At 33.9% G+C, this 10,889-nt stretch overlaps 1 protein-coding gene across 4 annotated transcripts; it reads left to right on the top strand.

Moving 5' to 3' along the window:
* Positions 1–3,094: 3,094 nt before the first annotated feature.
* Positions 3,095–10,889, top strand: LOC126720884 (uncharacterized). Of its 4 annotated transcripts, none has more exons than XM_050423729.1 (6): positions 3,095–3,304; positions 5,353–5,516; positions 5,618–5,775; positions 6,261–6,327; positions 7,437–7,538; positions 10,551–10,889. In XM_050423729.1, exons 2-5 carry the CDS (start codon positions 5,382–5,384, stop codon positions 7,533–7,535), a joined length of 459 nt encoding a protein of 152 aa, XP_050279686.1. In that variant the 5' UTR covers positions 3,095–3,304; positions 5,353–5,381; the 3' UTR covers positions 7,536–7,538; positions 10,551–10,889. The 4 variants fall into 4 exon arrangements, with proteins under 4 accessions (XP_050279686.1, XP_050279684.1, XP_050279683.1 ...); XM_050423727.1 differs by lacking the exon at positions 10,551–10,889 and adding an exon at positions 7,670–8,013; XM_050423726.1 differs by lacking the exon at positions 10,551–10,889 and adding an exon at positions 7,675–8,013.

The following is a 10,889-nucleotide window of genomic DNA, read 5'->3' on the forward strand; positions in this document are numbered from 1 at the left end:
CATACTTGTTCTTTAAAGTGATGTTGTATTAATCAATAATCTGTCATCTACTCATTGTTATAAAAGCTCAGTTGAACATCGACTGGATTTCTTATTTGAGTCTCATGTCATTGGAGCAAAGATTCAACGATCTCATTTGTTCTTACGCAAACGCAAATACGCATAGAGATTGTGCCTAGTTCAGTCAAGGTTTTAGGAAAAGACTTGGATACTCTATCTGCTCGACAAAGAAAAAGGAGGGAAGAAATCCCAAATAAGGCAAAATATACAAAAAGTAAAAGGCTACAATTCTAATGTTGTTAATGTTATTAAAATTATGAGAAGGGTTGTTAATCTTTGTAAAATTTATGTGAACTTGTTACTTATTTTTTTTTCTTCGATAAAAAATGACTTTAATTCAACCGACAAAAGATCAATATCCAAAGTTTCAAGTATCCTAAACAAGAGGAGGGAGGGAAGAGTTATTACATACCACAACTTGGTTATGGGAAGCTGCACAGTAAGTCATGGCATTTTTCTTGTAGAAGTGCATCTCATCTTATCCTTGGAATCACTAGCCTCTACAAGTTCATTCACTCTAACCTCCAAGTTGTTTATAGTCTTGACAAGGTTTCGAATTTAGGGCCCATTTGGATTGAGGGAGAGAGTAGAGTTGAGTTGACTAAAAATAGGCTAATTTTGGGAAAATTTACTCTACTTTACTCCCTCTCAATCCAAACGAACTATTATTCTATTATGGAGGATTAGGTTCCTTAGATCTCAAGTTTCTTCTAGTGTGAAAGCCATTTAAGGTGGCATTGGAGGGGCATGTTGATGAATGAGCATTAGCTCTATTCAATTGGTCCAAAGGGTTTAGCACCAATTTAATAATATTTGCACTACTAAAAATGTAATGTTGAGGTTTTGCTATTGTTTCTCTATCCTCATTGCAAAGAGGACAGATTGAGTCAATAATTCCTAACCTATATGTTGAGATCCAAAATATCACAAGTGTTGAAATTCAAAACTAAAGAGGCCCTCAAAGATAGACAAGGCCCAATATGCCAACTAAGGCCCACTTAAAATAAGTAAGAGGAAGCCCAAACCTATGAATGGGCAAGCTTTGGGCCTTAGAAAATGAAGAAAAAGGAAAAAAGAAGCTCAGCCCGGTCTTTATGAGGAGAGTTTCCCGGGGATCCTAGAAAGGGACTAAACCAAAATACCTTGGGACAGCCAGGACCAGGGGAATCCTCGGGAAATGTAGGAAATGGTCAGTTGAGATTTGGACAGCTCAAGGAAAGCATGCCTATGGACACAAGGAACGAAGGTAGGCATGTCCCATCAGCCGCCTGTGACTCAGAAAAGAGTTGATGACTTAGGAATTAGCACTTGATAAAAAAAAAGCTTGGTATCTCGAGGAACCCAGGAAGATGAATCATGAAGGAAGGTGGCTGAGAATTTTTCAGCTTGATAGGGAGGAACCTACTCATTAAGAGGAAAAGACAAAAGATGAAGCAGCTAAAAGGTGGGGTCTGAAAGGTCCATCTAGAAGCTTTGGGAAGAGAAGATTGAAAGTCAGCCCTCAGGACCCCCCAAAAATAAAAGGTCAGCTGGGAACTTCCTAGGGGAAACCTCAAAAGAAGAATGTAGTGAGAAAATAAGGAAAATAACAACCATCAATGTTGCTGACACAACATTGGTTTTGGTACCCAAGGCAGCAAATGGAGGGAATTAATGGCACACCAAAAACCTTAGAAAGGTACTATAAAAGGAGATCAAGCCATCAGCAAATCCATTCAACAATAACTAATCAAAGCTAAAAAAGCCTTTGAAAGATCTCTTTAAAACTTAGAAAAGTAGAAAAGGGGAAAACACTGTGAGGAATCCTGAGATAGGTACTAGAGGATACACTTGGGCCTAGGTACAGTCCAAAATAAGAATCCACACTATGTTAGTTAAAAAACATAAAAAACAATACATAGAAAAGCATATTCGTATCAACACTTTCCAGTTTATATAAAAGAATGCAAATTAGATGATATTTCCCACTTTACACAATGAAAGATATTATCCTCTATTCAAATTATGGTGAATACAGATTGTAAAATAATTTTAAAAAAATGATAAAAGTAAAACTCATTTTAAACATTTTGAAACCTTTTTGTCAGCAAGATGTTTCAACCCATCAAATGGCACCAATTGAGACTTTTGCTTTGGAATAAGTTGATTTTTTATTTGCCTATGCTTCAAAGATGTTGTTGCTTAAAATCTTATCATGCACTTATGAATTGAACTTGTGAACTTAAAGTAGAATTATGCAAAGTAAAACTTGCTTAATGAAAAATAATCGAAAACACAATTGATAGCAGAATTATGCAAAGTAAAACTCGCATGGAAATTGAACTGGTGAATTTAACAGAGAAGTTATTTTCCTCAAATCTTATCCTCTATTGAGATGCACATAGAGATGATATGGAAGCAATGAAATTGTCCGTGCCCAAGTAAAAAAATAATACAGTGAGATAGTGTCATAGAATTTTTGAAGTAAAACTTTCACCATGAATGTGGAACTCATGAAAGATGGACCCCATAAAAGATGAGAAAGAAGACTTAAAGATCTCGCAAAATTCATGCCAAGACTTGGACTGGAGTTCCCATCAAGCCTAGGTAGTTATTGACAGCTAGTCATATACACCCTGCAATTCTTTTATTTGATTTTATTTTATTTTATGAAAAATTAAATTAGTAAATAACATTATTTTTATATGGAGTTTGGACACAATCTTTATAAATATAATACTTCTAATTTACAACATGATATATTGTTATATCTTATAAATTTTTAGCAAGAAAAGTTAATTTTTGGCAAAAATGCAAAACTCATGATCAAAATTCTCATTTGTTTCAGACTTTTAAATTTCAAGTTTATTCAATTAGATTTTCCATTAATTTCTATTAAATGTTGCTGTTAATTGTTTAAATTTTTAAATTTTTTTAATTAAAAATGTTTTTCAGAAATTAAAAAAAAAAAAAAAAAAAGGAAAGAAAAGAAAAAAGCTGGGGTTGATGAAGATTGAATAAAATTAAAACCTAAATTTTAATTTTATCCTTAATTTTATGTTCTTTTCTCACTCTCTCTTCCTGGCCGAGCTCTGCACCCTCTCTGTCTCTCTTTCTTCCTTCCTCCCGAACTTGCTCTCTCTATCAGTGAAACTCTCTCTTCACCGCAACGCAAACGCAGCTACAGCAAGACCTGGGAGAAGAGTGAATCAGAGCTTTCTTCTCTCTCTGTTGACAGATTTCTGAGGGAATCTCTCCACAAACGGTATGCAATTCCTAAACTTTTCATTTTAATTTGATACCAAAAGTACCAAACATCCAAACCCATGTCTTCATTTTTGTTTTTTTGCAAGTCATTCATGAAGATACGAATAAAGTCCCACTGGACTTTTCCTTATAAGGATAAATATTACTGATTTGGCTCATCTCTATGGCTCTTTTCCCATTGGATAATTTAGAAATATGTATCTGATTTTTAAAAAGTTCTCTTAAATTTTATCTTGTGGAATTTTATAATGGTGCATGATTGTTATTTGATGTATGTGCTTGCTATTATTTTTTATATCCTATTTTAATGACCAAATGTTGAACTAAATCTAAATCTTAATATTGTTAACTGGGGCATTATTCTCTATCTTGCTCAATGATGGGCTAATGTAGTTCTGTTAGTTTGTCTTGTCTAGTGCTGTCTTTAGCTAGAGTTGGTGTGAGCTGTTTTGTAATGGGTTTCATGCGTCTTTGCAGACATGAGTGTACTCTCTTTCTGCGCGTTTCTTGAGTCTTCTTAGGCTCTTTGCTCTGTATTATGCTTTTGATCATCAATAATATTATTAGGATTCATTAGAAAAAAGAGATGTTTTCATTCTGCCTGAGAAAATAAACACATGATTCTGCCTGCATGAAGGCCACCATAAGGTTTATGCGGTAATTACCTTTTGATCGATTATGGAAGCTATGGTACATATGGATACCTGTGTTCTGAGACTGGGAACTGGAACATAAGTTTATCTTTTGTTTTATTTTATTTTATGGCTTTGAATGTTGTAGATCAGCTTTTTTTGGCTGAAAGTTGTTGGTGAAGTACCAATGTGGAAAAGAAACCTTGGGCTCGTCACACTAGGAAGAAAAGGATGATTTAATTTAGTAGGCCTTCAACACTTCCTTCCCTTGTTGTGCAAGCTTAAAATTTGAAGATTCTATTAGAATTTTTATTAAATTTATTTTTTGTCCTCCCTACACTGTCACAACCACTAATCAGAGCATAAAATGTTGAATGTGAACCTATAAGTTTGTTTCGGTTTCTTGATCTTCATGCTATAAGATTTTTTCCCCCTTTTAGTATTTAGTGAATCAGGGATGCTAAGGTTACTAGTTACTACCATATAAGCCTTACAAGCTAATACCTTAATTAAGAAATATGTTATATTGTTGATGTAGCATCAATCACATTCATTGCCATGTTAAACTATAAAACTCTTGTAATAAAATTGGTATTAGTATATGATACTCCCAGACTCAAGGGTAAGCGAAGACTGAAGATGGGTATTTGACTTCGTTAACACAACTGTGAGATTGTCACTGTACTCTAGCTTTGAGGAAAATAGTTGATAGATTTTCTTGCAATCCATATTATGCTAGAATTATGTACTGGATTTGTATTGGAGGTGTGAAAAGAGGTACATGCTCAACTATAATTCGCCACTGCATGTCTTTAAATTTGCTTTCTATTATGTCATTTCATTAATATAAATATGGTTCAACAAGCTTTTTCCAATTTTACTTTGGTAATTTACACATTGTATTTCTTTTGACCATTTTCTTTTGGTTGTTCAATGCCATTTGATCACATGCGATGATTCAAAATTTGGGTAACAATTTGAATTTCAATTTTTTCTATATCTTATTCATCATATTAATAAATGCTTATATTATTATTGTTATTTTTTATGAGAAAAAATGTACCAAGTGTTTACTTTTTTTGGGAAGAATTTGGATATGTTCAATGGTTATAATTGATATATAGGTAAAATATTAGACTATGAGAACTTGGTTAGGAATCTCACTTTAGTTTTATTTCTAATCATATACAACATCTCTATATTTCTTGAGATGCCATTACCTTCTGCATTTTACATCCTTGGAATGGGGTGTTGGGTGGGGGGGTGGGGGGGGGGTGGGGGGGGGGGGGGGGGAGAGACTAGAAATATTTATTGTTTATTTATAAGTTTTTCTTCTACATAGTGGAATATGATACTATAAATAATTTTTTTTATAAGTAATCTTTTGCCTGAAAAAAAAATGACAATATAACAGACGAGCCCCAAAATCTTGAAGTGGAGAGAATGAGTAGTTACCTATTGACGGTGCTGACAAAGAAACAAGAGGTGGATGCAATCATCAGAGACACCATTGACAAGGTCCTTGTCCTCCGCTTTGGCCGTGCTTCTGATCCTGTCTGCCTTCAACTTGATGACGTTGTATGCCACCTCTCTCTCCCTCTCTCTCTCTCTCTCTTTGAGTTTTTATTTATTCTAAATATTATGAAGTGAATGAACTCAATTTGTTTTTCTCTATGCAGCTTTCTAAATCTGCTCGGGAGGTATCCAAATTTGGAAGTGTAGCACTTGTAGATATTGATTCCAATGAAATTCAAGTTTATGTCAAGTATTTTGACATTACTTTCATACCTTCAACAGTTTTCTTTTTCAATGCTCATCACATGAAAATGGATTTTGGGTACATGAATTATCTTCCCCCCTCTTCTTATTTTTTGATTGTTGTTATTATTTATTTATTTATTTATTTATTTTTAACAAAACTCTAGGTTGGATATTGTAATTGTATATATCTATTTGAGTACATGGATTATCTTCCAGGAATGTAATTCTGCATTTATTTTGAGAAATTATCCATATGATGACTGTTTTTTTGTTCATTGTTTGAAATAAAATTATTCCAACAACCAAGTTGGATGTCTAAAAAACCCTTTCTAATATTTCTGACTAGTAGTTTATTTATCATATACAATGTGTGATTCGTCTTCTCTTCTTTTTTCTTTTTGTTTGCTTAGACTTGCAAATATTTGATCATGCCCTTGAAGAATGAGAATCTGTTTCTGAACTAAAATTATAAGCTAAATGGCTTGAATTCTGAAAATGATGTCATGCAGATTTAGGGACTTAAAATCTCAGATTCTTGTGTTTGTTTTCTTTGGTTGGCAGGACTGCAGATCACACTAAATGGGTTGGCGCATTTCACAAGAAGCAGGATTTTATTGATGTTGTAGAGGTATATCTAGCTCCTCAAAAACTGAACGATTTTAAGGCTGTCAGTTATATAAATTGCTAGTCTTCCATTGGAGTGAAAAATCATTTTCTTTTTATGCTCGTGTGAAACTAGTATGCCTTGTTACTGAAACAATTTGAAGCTGCTTCCAATCTCCATTAGCACATGCATAAATGTAATTCTTCATAGGTTTTGTTGTGAGTTACCTTGCCTTGCAGTGACATCAATATCCAGAAGACCTTTTCTTTTCACCAATCCTTTGTAGAGTTAATCACAAGACTAAGTCCTCTGTTCTAAATCATGATTTTGCAGCAAGTTTATTTAAAGTAATTTCTTTTGAGCAGTAGAGGTGGAGTACTTGAAAATTTAAACTACAACTTTGATCTTATCAATGGTATCTCAGGTGTTGAATCAATGTGGAAATGACTTTTGTCGCTTAATATGATGAGGCATGGGGAAAATTTTCTTTCCAGTTGTAGATATTGGATACTTGAAAATTAAAAGTTGGAGGTGTTTTAGGTGCTAGATTAATATGGGAAAACCTCATTGACTAAATTGATGAGGCAAGCATCAGCCCTAGCAGTTAATATTTGTTGTGGCATTGGCATATGGCCTACAACATAAATCTCTCAATAGAAAAAATGTGTAGTGTAACAAGAAGTACATTGATGTATGGTTGTGTGGAAAGTCTGGTTTATCTTTGGGCAACATTGCAGATTTGGTGGTAGCATTTCTTTCTTCACATCTTTATTTCAAACTTTGTGGCATAAGCTAAGAAAGTAGAACACTCCCAAAATAATGGACAAACAAAATGTGATGGTAACTAACCCTGGACAAGAAATGTTGTTCTTCATTCAGTGGCAAATCTGGGTCACCTTTAGGAAACATTGCAACTCTATTGTTCTTTATGACAATTTTTTTTTTTTTTTTTTTTTTTTTTTTTTTTTAAACTATTTGTCATACTGATTTCTTATGTTTATATAATACACTCCTTGCTTATATAAAGGATAATATGTAAACAACTTTCATCTTGTAAATAACTGATGCTTCTAGATGTTTGTATAATTCAAGGATGCATTATGTTTTTTCCTGTCTTAACATTATTCTTGTAGGCAATATATAGAGGGGCCATGAAAGGCAAGCTAATAGTGAGTTGCCCTCTGCCACCAGAGCGAATACCGAAGTATCAATTGTTATACAAGGATGTATAGAAGGTGAATTAGCCTTACACACTCACCAATCAGACAATCAAAACACGCTGCATATTTTCCTGTATGGATGGTTCAATTAATTTTGTCAACTCATAATTGTCTTTTTTTTATTTCCTTTTTTTTTTCTCTGTAAGAAAAGACAGCCAACAGCAACACCAAAAACAACTCACAAACCCTCCTGAGAGCAGAACTCACATCTGGTGAATTGCTAAAGGAAAATAGGAACTAGAGTTACACTAAGACCCCATTTAGGGCATTGGCAGCTTTGTTGAAGTTGCTGTGAATCCAACAGAACAGAGAAGAACATCCAGCTGATGTATATAGATTAACTATATGGTGTACAACATCCAGGTGAAATTAGAGATACTTGATGAAGCATTTCTACTATCCTATACGGTGTACACAGTGACTTAAAGAATGCCAGGTTTATATGATCCTTTTACAGAGTTGTAAAATGTATAGAGGTTCTTTGGTAGAATGGATTCTTTTTTTAATGCTGCTTATGAATTTTTCCTTGTTTTTGATAATTTAGTAGTTACAACAATGGAAGATGATTTGAACCTTGACATCTCCACCAAGAGATGTCATTTGAGCTTTAAGGCTCTTGGCTTCAGGCCACATTCCTAATCTCTGTGATTTGAACTTTTGAAAACCATGTTTTAGCAGAAAAATCTAAAAAATAAAAAATAAAAACCACACTATCAACCTCAATCCTAATCAACATTATTCAAAAACTAATTATAACTTAGTAAACTTGCGTATGGATTCAGCTAAAAAAGTAAACTTGTACAAGGACCGGCTCCTACTAGTAGACTGTTGGTAATTAAACAAAAGAAATGAGGACTTATTGGAAGACATATCATTAATTTGTTAAAGGAAAGTAGCACTCATAGAGTCACGAGACAGGAATAAAGCCTTTTACCCGTATTTTCTCGTCAATGCGTTTTGGTAGTATTTAATGACTTTTATAAATCATCCTTCCAAATTTTTCCAGTGTTCATTTATATATATTCTTGTATGGATTCTCATCTGCTTCTCTATTGGTAGGATTGTGAAGAAACCAAATTTAGTCGAACATTAAAAGATAAAAATTGGTTCATTTAATTTTTATGGAAATCTAAATTAAATAAAAATAGTGATACATTAATTTATGGAAATTATATAATAAAATTTATGGTATTATATTTGTATCACTCCATAGGTGGAGTCCATAATTCAGCTCAATAGGTCCTTTTCATTCTTTTGAACCTTAGACCATGTCTATGGCTTTTCCCAAGAAGCGTATGAGTTGGACATGACTGTTATAAGTCTTAGGTCTTCCTACCAAGTCCTTCTTGTCAATGTGCTATGCTTTAGAGCTATGCTAGTGCCACAACTTGCCTACATGGCGAGTTGTGAGTGGTAGAGGAGTGTCCTCACATAAACCCACCATCACCTCTTACCACTCACAACTTGCCACGTGGGTGAGTTGTGACACAAGCATAATTCTATGCTTTATTTAAGCTGATGACATATCATTTGTTAAAGGAAAGTAGCACTCATGGAATCATGACCTCGTGGGACCATATCTATAACTTTTTTATCTTTTTTTCCCCCTCATTAATTTGTTTTTCAATAAGACTTCTATAACTCTTCCAACCAAGTTTTTCATATGCTTATGGACATTTATTCTACCCAATGCATGAAAAATGTTTTTATGCATGGGTATATATATATATATATATATATATATATGGGAAGGGGACACGCTGCTGAAGAGAAGGAGACGGAAGCACAATAATATAGTAAATGGAAATAATGTAAAGAACTTGAAAGTAAATAGCTTGAAAATAAATAACTTGAATGTAAGAACAATAATAAGGCGGTAGAACCAGCCAAGCAGTATATGTCAAAATAATTCAAAGTAAATAAGAACAATAGTTTAAAATAAATGAAAACAATTTAAAACCATTCGGTATGGCGGTAATCCGTCCAAGGTGGTGGTAGCAACAAGTAAAGTAATGAACATAGAACTGAAAATACTTCTTATTGAAAGTAAGATAAACACTTACAGTAGTAGTGGTGAATACAAGATTTCAACAGTTACAAAGCTTAAACTAGTCCTAGTTACAAGGTTTGTAGGATTACAAGGCTTGTAGTGAACAAGGATGAACAAGGTTATAAACAAGATAGTAGTAGTAGAAGCAGGGTGAGTTCTCTCTCTAAGAAGGCTAGTTCTAAGGGAAGAGAAATCAGAAGCAAAACTTCACTTGAAAAACCCTGAAATTTAAGGGACAACCCCCCTTAAATAGGCAAAATTTCGGAGTGAACAGTGTCATGAACAGTAAAAGTGAACAGTAATCTGTGAACAGTGATCCGTGAACAGTAATCCGTGAACAGTAATCTGTGAATAGTATTTTTTCCACTTTTTGAAATAAAAACTTCTGAACTTTTGTCATTTATTTGGTCCAACATGTCAGGAGAAGCATGGCAAAAGGCAAAAGGAGAAGCATGCATGCCTCCACCAAGTACGTAGATGCTCCTTTCTTTTCTAAAAAGACTTCAAAGGTGACATCTTGTGTTGGCCAAAAGGAAGCTTTTGTCAGAGCATCATCTCTTCACAACCATCATGGCCTGTGCCTTTCAAACTATTTTGAATATTGTAATAGATCTGGCCGTTGTGCAGGCTAGACAAATAGGGGAATCAAAATCTTCCGCAAAATCCGGAGTATTGTGATATATATATATATATATATATATTCTTCTATTGATTCTTGTCTGGTTCTCTATTAGTAAGATCATGTAGAAACCGAATTGAGTCAAGCATTACAAGATAAAAATTAGTTTATTTAATTTATTTTGAACATGAGCCAAGTTCAATCTCAATATTAAGCTAATCACATATTCAAGTTTGGTTCATTTTTTTAGTTCAACAAGTTCAATCAAAAGACGTTGCATATTGTCCTGTATGGATGGTTCAATTAATTTTGTCAACTCATAATTGTCTTTTTTTCCTTTTTTTCTCTGTAAGAAAAGACGGCCAACAGCAACCCCAAAAACAACTCACAAACCCTCCTGAGAGCAGAACTCACATCTGGCAAATTGCTAAAGGAAAATAGGAACTAGAGTTACACTAAGACCCCATTTAGGGCATTGGCAGCTTTGTTGAAGTTGCCGTGAATCCAACAGAACAGAGAAGAACATCCAGCTGATGTATATAGAGTAACTATATGGTGTACAACATCCAGATGAAATTAGAGATACTTGATGAAGCTTTTCTATTATCCTATATGGTGTACACAGTGACTTAAAGAATGCCAGGTTTATATGATCCTTTTACAGAGTTGTAAAATGTATAGAGGTTCTTTGGTAGAA

The sequence above is a fragment of the Quercus robur genome, chromosome 4 (assembly GCF_932294415.1).
Source record: "Quercus robur chromosome 4, dhQueRobu3.1, whole genome shotgun sequence".
Lineage (NCBI taxonomy): Eukaryota > Viridiplantae > Streptophyta > Magnoliopsida > Fagales > Fagaceae > Quercus > Quercus robur.